The sequence below is a fragment of the Canis lupus genome, chromosome 21 (assembly GCF_011100685.1).
Source record: "Canis lupus familiaris isolate Mischka breed German Shepherd chromosome 21, alternate assembly UU_Cfam_GSD_1.0, whole genome shotgun sequence".
Lineage (NCBI taxonomy): Eukaryota > Metazoa > Chordata > Mammalia > Carnivora > Canidae > Canis > Canis lupus.
The window spans coordinates 10,930,407-10,950,321 of NC_049242.1; the positions used below are offsets into that span (position 1 = coordinate 10,930,407).

The following is a 19,915-nucleotide window of genomic DNA, read 5'->3' on the forward strand; positions in this document are numbered from 1 at the left end:
TTTATTACGTGCTTAGACTTTTCTACTTCAGTAATGGCCCATTTGTCTTCTCTAATGCTCCTAATCCTAAGAATCATCCTTGATTTCACTTTTTTTTCTTCTTTTTGGCATTAGCAATATTTATAATATCACCCAGTCTAGCGACACATCCTGTTGGTTTTACCTCTGAAATACATGTGGGCTCTATCTCATTCACAAAAGCTCTGCCATCACCCTTCTAGTTGAAATCACTATTGTCTCTCGTTTGCATTAGTGCAATAGGGTAATTCATGTCCCTTTGTCACAGTAGTCAGATAACTTTTGAAAATGTCAATCATCTTAAAATTATTTCAGTACCCTGATAAAATCATTTAAAATATTTTCACTGTTCTTAGGACTTTGCTGATCTCTTTAACCTCATTTTGCACCATGTTCCATATGGATGCAAGATGGTAAACACCATCTTTTGCTTTGCTGGTTTTCCTGAGACAAACAAAGCTCTTTCCTGCCATGGGCACTTTGCATTTGTTCTTCTCACTTCCTTAAACATTTTCCTGAAAGAATTTTCTGGCTGATTCCTCACAAGCCCAGTGTCAAGTTACAGCTCATTTCCTCAGAGAAGCCAGCCTACCTAAATTGAAAATTTCCGAGTAATTATTTATAAAATTCATATTTTATATCATATTACAGTGCTTAATTGAATTTTGTGTTACTTCTCTATTTCTTGGTTTACTTGTGGTTTCCCATTCTAGAATGCAAGCATTTTAATGGCCAGGACCTTGTCCGTCTTGCAATTGTGCTCTAAGAACTTTCATATGCATTTTTAAAATATCATATTTAATTATCAAAGCTACAACTTTAGTTAACTACTAATATTAGCAGAATTTTATGACTGAAGAAGGGAAAGCTTAGGAGAGAATAAGCAGCTTGCCAGGAATCATGGAGCTAGATGCAGCAGTGTTGGGATTTGGCATGTCCATGCTAAAATCTGTGATCTTCATCACATGATTTATTGCCTCCTTGTCTCTTGATTTCTGGCCTTTTGACTTATTTTATAGCCCCGCTCATCCCTTGGACCTAATATTTGGTGCTATTTCAGCCATTCTGACCTTTGGCTCTCTAAATAATTATGGTGAGGACCTTCCTATAGTCACGAGGCTTCTGCCTTCCCTGGTTAAATATCCCCCTGTCATGTTAAAAAATTCTGTTCTCAACTTTGCAGAAAACTGTGTCCTTGAGCAGGGTACCATCTCTGGTCTCCGGTTTCCTTATTTGTAAAACAAGGGGTTTGGAATGATCTTGGCATTCTCTTTCAGATTTAAAAATTCATCAAAAATGATGACAACTCATATTTCTTTATCCTCTTTCATTTGGGATTTTTCAGTTGCCAATACTTTAAGCAATTTAATTCCCCTAGTACTAAAACAAATTAATTCTACAAAGAGTTGTGAGATGTCCCAAATTGTAGGAGGAATATTCTTTAGGTTATTATAGTATGTGGCTTCTTCATCAGCTAATAGGTGCAATTCAGTTCCCTTAGATTAATATTTTACTCCACCACAAAATGTTACTGATAGCACAGCAGATGGCTGCCTGACTTAGAATTATCATACAACACCTTTGTCAAATAAGTATTTAATGAATGTGTCCTACGTGCCAGGGTCTATGTTGGCACAGACCAACACATGGTTGGACATGATGGACTCTGTGCTGGAAGCTGGAGATGATTAATACATAGACCCTGTCTTCAAGAAACTCAAGATTTATTGGGAGACATAGCCAAGCCTACAATTGGTCTAACCAGAACTGACTGATTGAACAATAACACAACAAAATCAGCCATGGGAATATGAGTAAGTATAACTATGGTGTTATAATCGCTCCTTGTTCTAGGGAATGAACTCTTCTGCTTTAGAAAACAAACAGGGAACATTTTTAAAGCTGGTTACAATCCAACAATATGAAAAAATACCAAGAAACAGCCAGGTCCTCCTCTGTCATCCCATCTGATTCCTAGAGCAGACTTTAAGACATTTCTCTGGCTTCTGAACTCACCTCCTTCTATAGCCCTGGGATTTCTGCCTTTCTGAGCAAGCTTCAGCCTTGCAATCACCAGCAGGCAAGCAATCTGCTGTTCATTCCTAAAGCTCCAGGGACCTGCCTTCTGCCTGGACTATTTCTAGGCTGCCAAGTTGGCAAGGCACTTGCTTATGGGCATGTGGATGAGGGCAGCCTTCGTTGCAGGATGGCCCAGGGGATGCTTGGGGAGTAGAGTAGAGGGGAAGCCTCAGCAGCAAATACAGCCAACAAGTCTCTCCAAAAGATGTAATTAATCTGTAGCTGCGTTGTGAGACAGCCTTGCCATCCCTGGAATGTTCTGCTTCACGTTTGTACCTGGCTGGTATTCCCATGCACTCAAGAGACAGGCTACAGGAGAACTGAAGAGGCGTTATCAATACTGAGGAATCCATGGAAAATAGTGAATAAAAAAAACAAAATAAATAACAAAATAGTGAATAAAATAAAAACCTTTTAAATAGCAAAAGCTTATATGCTTTTTAAAAGTCCCTTATACTCTATTCCCTCTACAACAACTAGTTGTTGTATAATGTGTTATAGTTTTGAAAGTATAAATTGATACTCCTGTGAGAAAGGTAGTATTATTACTGCCATTTTATAAGAGGAAAATAAGGCTGGGAGAGGTTTAGCAACCTTCCCAAGGTCACACAAATATCACAAAGCAGGGCCAGGACATGCTCATAGGCCTCTGACTGCAGGTATCATGGTTCTGCCACTAGAGCACTTCTCTTTCACACTTAGAATCTAGGAACTAGACTATGAGCTCCTAGAGGGTGGGTGTGAGACCTGCCTTCTCCATCTCCACCTTCCCCCCTTCCATAGCTCCTGAATCAGGGCCTGCCAGGTCAGGGTGATTGAGAGGAGCCCCACCCACATCAGAGGACGGTTTAAGAATGAGTGAAAATTGCTGGTTTAAGCTGCCGAGTACTCTAAATGGCAAACCTCCCCACTCCATTTTTGGCCCTGTCTCGTTCTCCCTCACACCCCCTGCACCCCTCTGCTCCCCAATCTCCTTCAGTTTGAGCTTGCTTTTTTTTTTTTTCACTGACTTGTTTCTTGGAATCCTCTCCTGCTGCACTAACCATGTTGCTCTGCTAGTACTCAAAATAGCCACCTCTTCTGGCAGTTCCTGATCCTCTCTTGAGGGAAGAGTATATTCTTTCTCTATATATACATTTCTTCTGCTAACTCTAAATTCTTTATCAAGAAGCATATAGTACAGGTTAAGAACATGGGTTCATATCCTGACAGATGACTTTACCTCTCTGTGCTTCAGTCTAGTCATCCCCAAGCTAAGGATAATAGCATTAACTGGTAGGATTGCCCAAAACATTAAACAAGTCAAGCCATGGGATGCACTTAGTATTTGGTACACAGTGAGCACAGTGTGTTTTTAGCATCTTGCTGTGTCTTAACTTCTATTTCCTAGGATTTTTTTAACCTCATGCTTCTGTGCTTTTCTTGTTTTGATCCCTATGAACTGAATGTTTTTACTACAAAATTCACAAGTCGAAATCCTACTCATTCTTCATTAAGCCGCCAGTCATAAGAGTATTCTGAACAAGAGACTCTAACAACTGTTCATTGAATAGCCACTCTGTGTCGGGCATGGTTCAGGTGCTACAGATCTAGGCGTTGAAGGGAACAGCTCTTGCGGTCGTTACCTTCTGGTGCTCTTCTCTCTGCTCTTTCACATACCCTAGCCTTTTAAACCACTATTACTAAAGAAGTTAAATTTTTTTTGTGTGTGTTACTTACTTATTTACACATCCAGAACTGAGAGGCATTAGACGGAGAGGAACAGTATTTAGTGACTGCTCCATCTCCATTGCCTCATATAGCACACAAAACAAAGAAGGTATTTATTATTGAATTAACAGATGAATGAGTGCATGCTTGCAGAGCTGTGCTGGTTTTGTCCGTGTGAGTCCTTGAGTGATTAGGTGTCAAGGAAAGGGAAGTATTTCTAAAGCTCCTTTTCTATTGCCCTGACATTTATCCTTAGCACACCATCCAGCATCAATGCTTGTCTTCCTTCCTGAAGAAACTATAAGCATAAAAATTATTAATTCCATTATTTAAACATAGGCTTTGCTTGATGGGTGTTGTAGTGTTAGATTGGTTTAAAGTTTCAAATCCCTCTATTTTTAGCATGCGCAAAATCTGGTCTTCTTAGAGAAAAAGAATAAATAACACCTAACCAAGTCTTTCTTTTAGGGTAATCACTCCTCAGCCCTCTCTTTTAGCCAGAAAGTTTTGTTGTTGTTGTTGTTTTTATTTTTTTTTTATTTTTTTTTTTTTACAAACCTGAGAATAGCTAGGATCCCTTGTCAGACCTTATTCTAAATGTCAGAGGAAAAAAAAAAAAAACCCTACAAATTGGACTTGTCAGTTACCTATTAATCATATCTAAAAAGCATGATTAAACTGTCATTAAGAAAACCATGTAAGTCCTGTAATAGTTCTAATGCATCCTATTGTCAGTTCTAAAAAAGAATTTCCAGAATATTGTAAAGTCCAAAAAGGACCTTGGAGCTTTTTTACGGCAATCCATTCTTTTTACAGATAAGAATACTGAGGAACAAGAAGGTAAAAACATTGATGCCACAAACAAAAGATTGCATAAAAAAGGACATATAAAAACAATTAACTTCTGAAGTGAGAAACATACTATTAAAACTAAAAATATAATTTTAAAATGCAGAAAATATTTGTAATGTTTATGACAAAAGGGCCAACTTTTAACAATATTATGAAAAACCTATACAATTTAGTATTAAAAGGTAAAACAAAAAAAAACCCAAAAACCCCAACATAAAATAGCAATAAATGTCAATAGATTTCAGGGGGAAAAATCTATAATATGTATAGGAAATAGAGACATTCAAATGGATATTTTTCTACTTTTCAGAGTAGCAAAGTTAATAAGGCTAATGACATCTTGTGCAGGTGAGGGTGCAGAGTGGAGGAAATACTTTCATTCTCTACTTCTGGGAATATGGTTGGCACAATCATTTTTGAAAGGCAATTTAGAAATGCCTACAAATTTTAAATGTATTTAACCTCTTCCCTTTCACTTCTAATGTTGAGAATTTGTTCTTTAGATATATTCACCAACGTTCAAAATTATATATATGATACACATATATATATGCATATATATATATATATATATATATACACATTGTTTAGCAAAGGAGAGAGAGAGGGAAACAATCAAAATGCCTGTTAATAAGTGATTGATTACTAAATTAAAGTGCATCCATACAATGGAATTTTTTGTACACATGGATTCATTTAAAGATAGCAACTATGAACACATTGCACATTATTGACATCTTTAATATCATAAAGAAGTTAGTGCTGACCTGTGGAGCCCTTAAACTCTGTCTTAAAGTGTCAGTTTGTTCCATAATATGAAGGAGCTAATGAAAGGCAAATTTGGAAAGTAAATTTTATTTGACCTGATTTAGAATACCTAAGTTTGAAAATTTGTTAAAAATCTTAGCAAATGTTTCAATTTTGATGGCTTTACTTCTTAAGTTTATTGCTTATTGCCTTTGCCTACAATATAAAGGATTACTCTTTACTTTCTGGATAGAAGAAATTTTGTATCTAACTAGAATAATTTCCTCTACTTTATGTTGACTTTATTATGTTCCTTAGTATTTAAGAAAGAAAATAAGAACAAAATTTCTCTTTTTTCACTTGTAAAGGAACAAAGATACTTTATAATCATGTTACCTTCTTTTACTTATTTTAAAATGTCTTATTGACACTTTGATTAAATACATAACCAAATATTGTTTCTCGGGCACCTATAATTCTATCTTAAGCAAATGTTCAATTCTCCTCTAATAATTTCTTTAATTCCTGTCTTGCCCACATCAGGTCCTAAGTATAGAAAAAGTTAAATCAATCTTTTAGAATATCTTTTGCACTTAAAACTCTCTTTGTGGTATCTTAGAGGGCTCCTGGAAGAGCCACAAAGCTTTGTTCTTTCATCTTATGAAAAAAGAGAAACAAATAGGTTTATTTATTAGTTACTGTTGATGAGTTACATAAGAAGAATTCTCAAAGAAGAAGAGATACTCAGCCTTCTTTGGTTAAATTTGTATAAGTAAATGACATTAATATTAGTCTTTTAGAAATTGTATGCTCTACGGGAAGTTCCTAGAGATTCATCAATGCCCTCACTGTCCATGATACCTTTCAATTTATGAGTCCTAATGGTGCTTTACCTGATATTAGGCAGCAAGAGTTCAGTGTTATAATTTCAGTTATTTAAAATCTTAACTAACCCATAGTCTTATCATTTTCTTCAGAGAAGTTTTAGGTTCACACAAAATTGAAAGGAAGATACAGAGATTTCCCATCTACCATCTGCCCTGACACATGCCATCCTCCGCCAGAATGATACATTTGGTACAACTGATGACCCTACACTGGCACATCATTACCTCCCAGAGTCCAAAGCTTACCTACTGGTTTACTCTTGGTAGTATACATCCTCTGGGTTTAGAAAAATGTATCATGACCTATATTCATCATTATAATATCGTAGAGAGTTTTTTCACTGCCATAAAAATCCTCTGCGCTTTGCTTATCCATCTGACCCTGTTCTCATCTCTGGCAACCACTGATCGTTCCACAGTCTTCATAGTTTTGCCTTTTCCAGAACGTCATATAGTTGGAATTCTATAACACGTAACCTCTTCAGATTGGTTTATTTTACTTAATAGTATATGTTTAAGTGTCCTCCATGTCTTTTTATGGTTTGATAGCTCATTTCTTTTTTATCTCTGAATTCCATTGTCTGGATGCAGCACAGTTTATTTATCCATTCACCTACTGAAGGACATTTTGATTAGCTCCATGTTTTGGCAATGATGAATAAGGTTGATATAAGCTTCCACGTGCAGATATTTGCATGGACATATGTTTTCAGCGCCTCTGGGTAAATAACAAGGAACATAATTGCTGGATCATATGGTAAGAGTAGGTTTAGTTTCAGAAAAAGCTGCCAAATTATTTTCTAAAGTAGTCATATCATTTTGCATTTCCAGAAGCAAAGATTGAGAGCTCCTGTCCTTCTCCATCCTTATCAGTGTTTACTGGTGTCAGTGTTCCAGATTTCGGTCATCCTAATAGGTATATATCTCGTTGTTTTAATTTGCATTTCCCTGATGATATATGATTTGGAGAATCTTTTCATATGCTTTCTTGCCATTGTATACCTTTCCTGGTGAGGCATCTATTAAGGACTTTGATCCACTTTTTAATTGGATTATTTTCTTATTGTTGAATATTAAGAGTTCTTTTTATATTTTAGATTGAGTCCTTTATCAGGTATGTGTTTTGCAATTATATTCTCCTAGTCTGTGACTTATATTCTCACTCTCTTGATACACAATGAAATTCTATAAAGCTTCCAAAAGGAAAGGAATAGTTCTACATGTACAGATGTGGAAATATATCTGAGATTATTAAGTAGGAAAAAAAGTACAGAATTATGTGCAAATACAATTCTTTAGTGTATATTGGAATGGTGGAGTGAGGATTCTCTTGTTAATTTGTTCCTTTCTTTACTTTTCTGAATTTTCTAAATTGCAGGATGGATTTTAGGTAACTTCCCTTAATCTACTTATATTGCTTTTGAAAAAATATTTATAAGAAAACAAAAATAAAAGCTAAAACATTTTAATATAGTCTTTAAAGGAAGTCTTTCAAAGAAGCCAAGAACATGTCAGGGCCCTCAAGTCTGATGTAAATCTTGCTACTATTTATGGGAACCTATTCTCTTGGCTGGCAAAATAAAATTTCTTCAACATGATTTCCTCTATCTTATGATTTACCAATTTTGTTCCCTAAGCATGACATATACTTCCTTACTTTCCTTATCATATCTCTAATTTTTCTCATCTTTATGAATAAATTGAAGGATAGGTTTTTCTAGAAAGCACTTAATTTTCAAGGCAGAGTTAACCTTTTCTTCTCTGGATTCATATACCCCTATACTTCTTTTATAGGCTGTACCACATTGTTACTATTTTTTTTTTTTTCTTTTTTGAAAGACTGTAAGCACCTGAGGTCAGGGCTTTGTATTCATCTCAACAAATAAAATAGGTATGTTATCTGGCATGGTATATGGAATATAGTAAAAATTTAAAGAATATAGTAAAAATTTTAAATATATTTGAATGAATTAATTTTTTGAATGAATTAATTTTTAATGGAAATGTTTTTTCTTCAATATAAGAGCAATCAGAAAGACACTTATATTTCAAATCCCCAGGGAATTGTCCATAGAGGTTAAGAACCTAGTTCTGTAGTAAAATTACATTGTTTAACTCTCAACTCTGTCCTTTAAAAGCTATATAATCTCCAACTCTTTTTTTAAAACTAAAAGTAGAATAATCCTAGAACCTACATTATAGACCTGGCGTGAACTGAATGAAATAGAACTTGTGAACAGTTTTGAAAGTTGCCTCAAACCTAGTAAAAATTAAATGTATATTGTCTTTTAAAATTGTTATATTAAATCCATTCTATGATTTTCTTTTTTTTAAGTGGTAGAGAGAATTGGAATTAGCTTACGTCTTTCTTTTCCCAACATTGGCACATTTTGATGACAGACTGCGTGGCTGCTGGAATCTCTTGAGCTTATCTTCCTATCAGCCTTGGGACTTATTTTCTTGTTTTGAATGCCAAACTTGCATTTCCTTCTTCAGTTCATACTCCTCATTTGTGACTGGTCTCAAGGAGACAGGAGTTGTGCTCCTGATCCTTGAACATTCATTCTTGTCTTGTAGGCCTGCTGTGCCTCAGGACTCGGCTCTTACATCATCATTTTTTATGTAGCTTTCTAAGAATGTCTTCCATGATTGTGCATAAGCCCTAATGTATTATCATTGTTTACTTGTTTATATTTCCCACTACACTATGCTTTTTCAGGCCCACCATGGCTAATTTCAAACTACAGTTTCAGGTCACTAAGGCAAAGTTGAGAAAAGATGTCCATATTAGATCTTGCTAGCCAATGTGGGTTGGCTCCAGCACACTTCTGGATGGAAGAGATGGTTACAGACAGGCATGGTCTGGATAGACTTCATGGAGGAGGTAAAAGTTGAAATGAGTCCTATGGACTGCATAAAAATTAGATAAGTAAAGGAAAATATGTTCCAGGTTTGGAGAATGGAATAAGCCATGCATGGAGACGGGGGGGAATGTGGAATATTTAGGCAAATATACTCAGCACGCAGTGGGTACTCAATAAATATATTTGTGAATACTTGAGTGGCAGCGAATCTGATTGAGAAGACACTTGAGAGGAGAGAGATCCAAGGGTCTCTATCCTTCATAATGGTTCTTTTTCCTTCCTCTCCATCCGCAGAATCTTCATCAGCTTGGCTCTGTGGGCTGAGTGAGAAACTACCTTGCCATTTGCTTATTATTTTTAAGTTATTTTAATGATCATACACATATCTAATAGTAAGATAGGATTAGCAGAGAATTCTAAGAGGGCAGAAAATTTTAATTTTCAAGAGTGGCCTAAAAGACATACATCTACATAATGGTTTTTATCTCTGCTAAACAAACATGCCTCCAGACACTGAATTCAATTATAGTATTCTCTGTAAATACAGATATAGGCAAGCTAGCTTGAGATCAACTTTTTTTTTTTCTTTTCTGGTATATAAATATGGAATTCTGCTTTGGCAGGGGTCAGCAAACTTCTATAAAGAGCCAGAAACTAAATATTTTCCACTTTGTGGGCCAAATGGCTTCAGTCATAACTCTGCCTTTGTAAAGCGTGCAAAAGCAAGTCATAGACAATATATAAATGAATGACTGTGGCTATGTTCTAACTAATCCTGTTTAAGAATAAGGCAGGAGACAGATTGGGCCTATAGCCATAGTTTGCTGATTTATTGCCTAGGGCATCAAGGTGTCTAGGAAATCTGGACTTCTTTAAGGTTCCTGGGGCACTAAAGATCAAAAAATGCCAAAAAATCACAAGGACAATATGATGTAAAAATGACTTCATAAAAAGAATTCAATCTATTTTTTCTGGTAAGATGTTCTTCTAAGCCTCCTGCTCCCTCCTTTATATACAGGTACAGGTAGTTAAGATGTCATATTAATATTATAATTTTGGTGCTTATACACTTTTTAAAAAACTGAATTCTGAATAAAACTAACTTGGGCTGTCACTTAATTCCTATAATATTAGAGTTGCCCTGCAGACAATAACAACCTGCCTAATAACCTTCCAGGCTCATGGTCGCTTTTTTTATCTGATGTTATATCCATGTTCCTGGGGAAAATGAGTGAGTTAGAAATGGTGATACTATGAGTAAACCAACTAATTTTCAGGGTCAGTTTCTTTATCTTTAAGACAGGAAAAATAGAACTTGTTATATTTACCACAGAGAAGGAAACTATTATCTTAATGGCAGGTATGAATCTATGTCCTTTTTTCATTGGAAAAAATTACCTGAGAGGGGATCAAAAAAAGTCCTACGTTCATCTGTTATGATTCAGTGCTTTACTTCTTCCTCTCTTCTTGAAGAATTCCAGAAACAGACAGCTGACCTTCTTCCAGGTACTTTCTTTTTTTGCTATCATCATCTATTATTAAGTCTAAATTCTTTATGGATAAGGCATTACACATGTAGCATTAATAAGGGTGAAAAAGGCTCCAGGAGAACTAAATCACATTAAACAATGATAGCTGGGCCATAGTGCATCATGTCTGGAGACCTAATCATATAATGCTTAGGCAAGTGGTTGATATCAAAGACTATATCTGCTTCTATGTGAGAGTCTGAGATTGGAAAAGAAGAAATAATAATAACATTGCCAAAGAGAAAGAAAATACTTCGAAGAGAGATGTAGGAGATTTGTGTCCTGCCCAGATGGCCTTAGATTCCCTGTGCCTGTTCTGTGTGCCCACCACTCTGATTCTACAAGCTAAATTTACTCCCAGCCACATGGTCCTGCAGCCTTTAGAAAACTGCCCTTAGGCACGGGAGCCTCGAAGCCTGTCTGGAATGGGCTAGCATCGGGAGCTTTACAGCTCAGGGCAACCTATAGCCAATGACTATTTGATATGGTAATGAAAAAATTTAGCTCCCTTGTCTTAAGGCAAGACAAACCTAGGTGTAATTCACTCTACCAAAATCTGACTGAAACTGCACTCTTATTTGGCTTTTTTCCCCTTCTTATCCTGCCTTTCCCCCATTTTCTTACTGGTTTCTCTATAATAAAACACTTAAATAAAACAATTGCTTTCAAATCCTTAATTTCGGGTCTGTTTCTGGGAGAACTTGATCAGAGACAATAGAAAAAGCTAATTTCTTAGTTTTTCTGTAATAAAGTCCCACTACATTTAACACAAGTAAGCACGTAATTTTTGGAAAAGTGTCAACCAACCTGTCAACGAATGCATGGTGAAGAAGAAAAATGGGATCATTGGCAGATCCCGGTACCTGAGACATTGTTCCATTCATATAGATATGCAAGGCATTGTGCATACTGCTTTGAGAGGCATCTGCTATCCCAGTAAGTGGACTAGCAAATCCTGTTGGTAGAAAGAAAATTGAAAAGAAAAAATCAGTTTGCACTAATAATTGAAAATCTCAGTGATTATCTCATTTGGTTTGCAACTACACTTGAGTGCTTAATTCAAAGTAATAAAAATCTATAATATAATAAAATTCATTCTGTATTGAGATTCCTTATATTTTGTATGCCCACTGAGCATTTGATAAATCTTGGTGGAATTGAAAGATGTTAATCTGGGTACAGTGGACTGATTAAGCAGATGGAATAGGTGGAGCCAATCATATTCCCTCCTGTTGCTTCTGCCTATTATTTCTCCTTTAGATGCTGAAAAGTAATAAGACCTTTTTATAATAATCAGCATGGTCACTCTTCAATCTTTAATAGCACTTAGAGCAGATCTTTCCAGCCTGTATGTGTCTCCTTGCTTTCCAGTTCTGGTCGTTACTTTTAATTTTGGTTTTTGGTTCCAAAGAAAACATATAATTTGTGACCTCCCATATCAAAGTCTGGCAGACATCAGATCAGAATGTGATTTTGCCAACTATTCATTTCAAAATTAATCAGAACTCCATTAAATGGTTCCTTTTATTGCATCAGGAATACTAATAGTGGGAGAATAATGATAATATGAGCCATTATTTTCTGAATATCAATTGTGCCTAATGCTTTTGGTGACATATGTCCTCCAACCTTTTCAGCAATTAGAAATTAGAAATTATTATCTCTCCTGGGAAGAAGAGAAAACTGAGGCCGAGAGAAGTTAAGTTTCCCTAAGTGACACAGAGCATTGTAGAGTTGGGATTTTAACTTTGATCAATTAAGCTTCAAAACCTGAGCTCTTATTATTTTGCATTCTCTTTCACACAGTCCCTGGGAAGAGGAAGATGAAGAGGAAGATATCAGTTCAGTCCATTGAGGCAAAACATAAAACAGGTAGAATTCAGATTCAGAACCAGACAAAGAGGTCCATTTATCAAAATTAAATTATAAGTAGCAACCTAGTTGGGGGAATATGGCCAAGGGCATATTATGAAATTTTAGAATTTAGAAATATCAAACAGAAACTGGAAGATGATAATAATATTAAAGGTAGGATACACACAGTGAAGGCACTATGACTTGGGCAGGGGGGGTCTAGCTAATTTTATGCAACTAGGATTATTTTGTTGTCAATCTGTTTGTTTTTAAAGATGCAGTTCTTGACTGCTACATTTGATGATTTGTGTCCCTTCACCATTGTGACTCACTAGATTTCTACCCTTCAGCTAGTGATTTTTTTCCCCTCCTTTTGAGCTTTTTCCACTCGTTCTTGGAGACTAGGCTAAGTTTGCTCCCACTGGGTGCATAGCCTAAGAACATTCACTTCCCTCCCCTTTTGTCTATGAAACTTGTATGATTGTATATACTTGGCCTTTACTGTGTGCAGATATTTTTCTATGAGCTTGACATGATTAATTTTATATACCCTTTAGAGTGATCCAACAAATTAAGTACCTTTATCATCTCCATTTCACCAATTTGAAAAAAAAAGAGGTTCAGGAAAGTCAAGTAACTTGTGTTAGATTTAAAAATAAATAAGAGAAATTAAGGTTGGGGACACAGCTTGTTTTATTCTAGAGTTCAGGCTCTTGAATGCATTGGTTTACTGCCTTTTCTATATGGCAATAAATCCCATATCATGGAGACAGACTTCTGTACAGCAATGGTCTTTAAGCTTTTATCCTTGATGGCACCAAATGAAAGTTTTAAAATCACATTGTTTATATATTCTCATATGTTTTTAAGTAGATCCAGATTATTTTAATCATAATTGTAAATATTTTCAGAGGCTATAACTTCAAGGATATTGAAAATAGTATACATGTAAAACTAAACATTTAATACAATGTTTAAAAATGTATCCACCTTATTCACTGTCATCTCTAATATTGTATGAAATTTTGTGAGATTACCTTTTTTGACTTCATCTCATATTTTTATTCTACTTTCCCACAGAAACATAATTAAGTATTATACAAGTTTGCTTGATAAAAAAAGCTTTTATGCAATGAAAATATATACAAAAATTAAAATTACTTTTTAAAAATTCCATGTAAACATTAATCTGGGTTAATTTATCACTAAACATCTTAGCCATAAGCAACTTATAAAATCACACAAATGTATTAAAATGTTTTACAAAATAGTAAATATAAAAGAGTAAAATTTTATTGAAAGTTTGTTTCTTAATAATATTGGTGAAAGATCATTAATTAAAAATTAGTTATCCATAGATTAATATTATTTATTGCTGCAAAGGATAAAGTTTCAGATAAATTCTTTTCTAAATTTCAAAAACTAAATCTGAGTCCTGAGAAAACTTTGTTCTTAAAAATAACTACATGGGAATAAAAGATTTTTTATAGCAATTTCACTTAATTATTTGAACTCTCTTTTAGTTACGTGCAAAAAAATGACTCACTGATCCAGAATCAAAATAATGTGATTTGTCAGCTGACAACTCAGTCAAGAATTCTTTAATGAAAGCCATCTTATAAATTATGGATTTATTTACAAACCACATGACTCAAGATATTTGCCACCTAGTCATTAAAGTCATGCCCTATAGTGACACTGGCCACAATATTTTGGATGCTCTACTTGTTTGGCACCTGTGAGGTTTTACCCCCCTCTGAGAATGTGCTGTTGACAATGGATTTAGGGTATACGAGAGAAAGGCTTTTCTCCTGAAAAGTAGAAAATATTGGGTAAGATGCAGAGGAAAAGGAGAACCTTCAGGAACCTTCCCATTCAAGATTCATTTTAGAAAAATATACTTGGGAGGAGGACCTGGAAATAAATTTCCTTAACATGTTCTGTACCATGTATCCTGTAGAAAGTCTTAGTGAATCTGCAGTAGTGTGGCTATCTCAGTTTGAAGACACTGCTATGGAGAAAAGATTTTTTAGAGCTCTGCAAACTGGGTTTTCAATTCTGTTACCAAATGTATGGCTTTTGTAGAGATAGCTCTCTTTTTTGAGTTTTGGCTTCTTCCTTGGTAAGAGAGGAGATAATCAATGCCCATCTGGATTCTGATGAGGAATAATTTTGATAGCATGTGTGAAGCAAATAGCACAGAATCTGACACAAAACGGATGCTTCCTGAGTAGTACCTATCATTTCTATCGGCTTTTTGCATTTGATCAATGGGTACTTATCATGAGAGATACTAGCCAAGAATATGAAGCACTCCCATGGTAGAAATGTCTCTTTTGCCACAATTACCCACCATCAGGACCCATTTCAACACCAGACGCCTCACCTCTTCCTAACTCCATTGCTCTACAGAACCTGCCTGCTGCTTGCCCTCATCCATTGTTAGGCTGATCTTAGAAAGTAGGATTGCATTTCTAACAGTGTTCTCAGCGAGGCTTAGTATTTCTTTACTCACTTCTTTGGCTAATTTGCCAGATGCTGCATCTGGGAAAGCCTCCAAAGTTATTAAGAAGGGATATCTGAATAAGAAGCACATAAGAGTTTGTCAGACTATTGTGATACATGCTCAGAAATAGTTCAAAGATACAGGTTGAACAAATATCCAACCTCTTTGTGATAGGTACTAGATTATTAATATAGATAATCTTATTATATTAACTCTTTAAAATAAACTGTGCATATCTTGTTTCTTCCGACTAGAAATGCCTTAGAAGTAGGGACCAAATCTTTTGCTTTGATTTCTCATAGAGACAGAGACTCTCACATCTTTGTATTTAAAAGAAAATCAAATGTAAAATATGCCTCAGCCTTTCACTTAGACCATTCTATAGAGACTGGGAATAGAAAAGATACATTTCTCTCCATAAAATCTGAAGGGATCTTCAAAGAGCTCTACTTGGCTGCTTGTTGAGAGACAAAAAGAGAAAATGCCATGGATGTGATTAGTATGAAAATTTGAATAAATTATTTTCTATTTTACTTCTTCACACAATTCTTTTTTTTTTTTTTTTTTGGCCAGTAAATCACCTTGGAAAAATAAGAAACGTTTACACCATTATCAGTAAATTCTCTTGCTGAGACTCTAATTCTCTTTTGAAAGAGCAAGTCAAAGAGGAAATTCTAGGCACCAAATAACAGTTTATACATCAGGCTTTTGAAATATCTCTTGTGTACCTGATCTCATGTGAATCCCAGGGCTACCTAGATATAAATATTATCATTGTCCCAATTCACAGACAAGAAAACTCAAGTTTACAGAAGTTACACATCTATGAGTTAACACATCTAAATTCAAGCTAGTAACGGAGGGAATCAAGGAATTGAAGATAGCTCTGATTGATTTCAAACCTGTGCCTTTTCCTGTAAACTACAGTTGGGTTGTATCTGTGCTGACTTGCTGATTCACCTTGGAAGTAATAGGGACCACCAAATGAATTTATGAGCTTACATCTATTAACAGATGTAACAGGTGCTTCAGTCTTGTCTGAAGATTCCCCATGATGGGAAGTCCAGCAAGCCAGCAGGGACCTTGTTAGCAGTCACAGATGCCAAAATAGCTCAAAGTTCTTTGTGAAGGGCAGGGATGGTTGCCCGAAGTACTCTGTTAGGCTGTAAAGTCTGTGTGCTGTGTTCCTATGGGAAATGAATAATCACAGTTTCTGGCTAATCATAACAATAGAAAACTTCAGCTTCTCAATCCATGTCTTTTCTCTTTTGTTTCCTCCCCAATAGTTCTCTGGAGAGATTTTCTGTTTGTTTGTTTGTTTGTTTTTAATATTGAAGCTTATCTCCAACCCCTGAAGATACACATTTAATTGGTATAGAGTGGGGCTCAGGCACTTGGAATTTTAAAAACACCCAAGCGATTCTAATGTGCAACCAGGGTTGAGATTCACTGATTTAGTCTAAATTGCTTTCCATCCTCTAAACTTGAGATCACAATTTAAAAACTTTACTTCTGAAGGTATTATTCCCTTCACTTGAAATTTTTTTTCTTATATTCTGAAAGTCCGAAAATGCTTTTGCCTTTAAAATCTCACACCACAGATTTCTGCCTTAAAATATTTTCACGTGGTGGGGGCACCTGGGTGGCTCAGTGGTTGAGCATCTGCATTTGGCTCAGGTGGTGATCCCAGGGTCCTGAGATCGAGTCCCACATCGGGCTCCCTGCACGGAGCCTGCTTCTCCCTCTGCCTGTGTCTCTGCCTCTCTCTGTGTGTCTCTCATGAATAAATAAATAAAATCTTTAAAAAATATATTTTCACATTGCAGTGCCTGGGTAGCTTAGTTGGTTAAGCCTTTGACTCTTGATTTCAGGTCATGATCTCAGGGTCATAAAATCCAGTTCCGTTCAGTGTGGAGCCTGTTTAAGATTCTCTCTCTACTTTTCCCTCTACTCCCTTCCTGCCTATGTACTCTCTCTCTTTCTCAATAAATAAATACACAAACAAGTAAATACATAAATAAAATTTAAAATAAAAACAAAATATTGTAATGCTGATAACTCCTTCAATGCGTACACTTGAAAATGATGCTTAAAAAAATGTAGCAACTACTATGCGGTAGGCACTGAATGGGCATTTTTACCCATATCATCTTATTTCATTCTTCATCCTTCTTTCTAAGAAACTGGGTTTAGATGTTACACTTTATCATGCCTAGTAGATTCTGAAATGTGAAAAGGTACATCGTTAAATCTTCAGAACAGAATACATTTATTTGATTTAATTTTACTTTCAGGGCATTTCAGGCCTCTTTCAATATTTCTTAGAGTTTCAGTGGTATAAATAGAGAAAAGAAATCAAAAAGAAAGACAACTGTATGTTAATGCATCTGAAGATTGAAGCAAAGTGACTATTCAGGCCCCTGGCTCTCTTCCCTGTAATTAGTCTCCTAATGTGCAACTTCATTCAGGAACTATGGAATGCATAGCCTCATAAGGTTATACACAATGATTTTAAGGGATTGTATTTGATGGCTGAGTACTTTAAAAAGCTTATAGTTGAAACTATTTGCAGCAGAAATACAATATTGCAGATCAAAAAAAGATCTTGGCTCTAAGCAGGTCCCTAGGTATAATGGAAGCATTAGCTTTCAATCCAATTTCAAGCTTTCTCAAATAAAGTACTAGCTCTACAGCCATAAATGTAATTAATTAGCATTTATGTTTATTAGGAAATACTTTTAATTTGACTCAGGAAATTCCTTCAATAACAGGGAATGGAGAAATGAAACAAATGTAGCAGTGGGTGATTGCTTCTTACCATATAATATTAGATGACAGTTAAGGCCACAAATGACCGATAAATTCCACGGTTCTCAAAAATGTGGTGCCAGAGCCAGCAGCATTCATCTATAAATTTGTCAGAAATGTAAATATTCTAGCCCTCCAGAGAACTATTGAATCAGAAAGTCAGTGGGATTCACCATTTGCATCAACAAGTCTTCCAGGCAATTCCAATGCACACCAAAGTTTGAAAATCACTGCTTTAATTATTTTCATTGTTTGCACAAAGACGATGGTGCATAATTAGTCATAGTCATCTCCATAAACTCAATAAAAGAGAGCAACAGAATTATTTCATGTGTCATCACTTTAAATTGTTTATTATTTTAACTATCAGACTAATTTCTCCTGTTAGTAATCTCAGTGTGTGTGTGCTGTGTAGGTGCATGCACATAAAGTAATCATTTCCTTTACACACATATTATAAATACGCAGCATATATATAATTTACATCATCCAGTGATTTTTTCAATATTTCTTAGATCTTATCTCCAGTTTATGGACACATCTATAATATGATCTTACACATCAAGGATAATTGTCCATTTCTTCATTTAAAATTTGTCTGAAACCTGTTTTAAGGTAAAATTTTCTAATGGCTTTCTTTATTCTAAGGTTTGTGTGTTTGGAATGACAGGAATATTGAACTGCACAGTAGAGTCATTTAGTTCACTGAATTGTACAGGCTGAAATAAGCAAAAATCCTTATAGACAAAGTGTTATTCAAGCTATATTCTCTTCCCTTTTTTCACTTTAAGACTGAATTGATAGTAATTGGTACATTTGGTATATTTCACTAGATATGCTAAAACTCTGATAACATATTAATCGCTAAGGCCATTTTTGAAGCAAACGTACAATATCCTAGTCCCTGCTTGCCCCAGGCTGTTCTGGCTTTAGCACTGAAAATCCTGTATCATAGGTTGGATCAGATTCACAAGCATGCAACTGAGTGCTCTCCACATAAGAACTGCCCATACTTGGTTTCATGCTCTGCTGTTGCTATCTTGAAATTCTTAATATTTTTCGAACAAAGTGTTCTATATTTTCATTTTGCATTGAGCCTTGCAAATTATATAGCTAATCCTTGTCCTTGGAAACTACATAATCCTAGACCAACAGAGATTGTTAGTTACCCTTGCAAAGGTTCTACATAACATTCTGTCATTGGCTTGATTTGATAGGGAAGTTCTATAAAATACAAGTCCAATGTCTTAAATGTGTCCCACTATCTCATTTATTCTTTGCTTTTTTTTTTAAAAGATTTTATTTATTTATTCATGAGAGAGAGCGAGAGAGGCAGAGACACAGGCAGAGGGAGAAGCAGGCTCCATGTAGGGAGACCAATGTGGGACTCGATCCGGGGACTCCAGGACACCCCCGGGGCCAAAGGCAGACGCCAAACTGCTGAGCCACCCAGGGATCCCTATTATTTGCTTTTTAATGAGGCAGGATCATTTAATTATATTTTCATATGCAAGTCACAGGTTCCCTATATATCCATAATTTTCTATAATGAGTATTTTAACATGTTTGCATTATACTTTATAGTGTGCAAAATATGTTCAGGCACATTTTCTCACTTGACATTCCCAGCAGTGTGTTAGCAAAGGATTAGTAACCAAATCTTAGAGGGGAAATGCAGGGCAGCAGCAGAATATGTTGTTTTGTAGCATTTCTCAATTTTCATGGTGTAAATATTTCCATGATTGTTAATTTCAAGGTACCAACTTGATGTCTTTGAGTAAAGAGTGGAGAAAAGATGCTGTCAGCTCTCATGGCAGATATGAGTCCGTTCTAACATGTCACTGGATGCTCTTCACATAAGGGAGATAGAATAGTCATCATCATGCTTATGGTGCAAATGAAGAGGTTATAGAATCTCAGTGATGTTAAAGGTCATATGTCTTTTGAGTGGTTAATGTCAAAACTATATCTTCAATTTTCTCATTTTAAATCCTGTGTTCTTCCTCTTCTACGATTCTTTCTTTCTTTCTTATCACTCATATCTATCAATTTGTGTATAGG

At 35.5% G+C, this 19,915-nt stretch overlaps 1 protein-coding gene across 1 annotated transcript in view; it reads right to left on the minus strand.

Moving 5' to 3' along the window:
* TYR (tyrosinase) overlaps positions 1-19,915 on the minus strand; it is a 100,618-nt gene that overhangs the window by 46,126 nt on the left and 34,577 nt on the right. Inside the window, 1 exon segment of the mRNA NM_001002941.1 lies at positions 11,494-11,641. Within this exon segment, the coding sequence (NP_001002941.1) occupies positions 11,494-11,641 (148 nt within the window).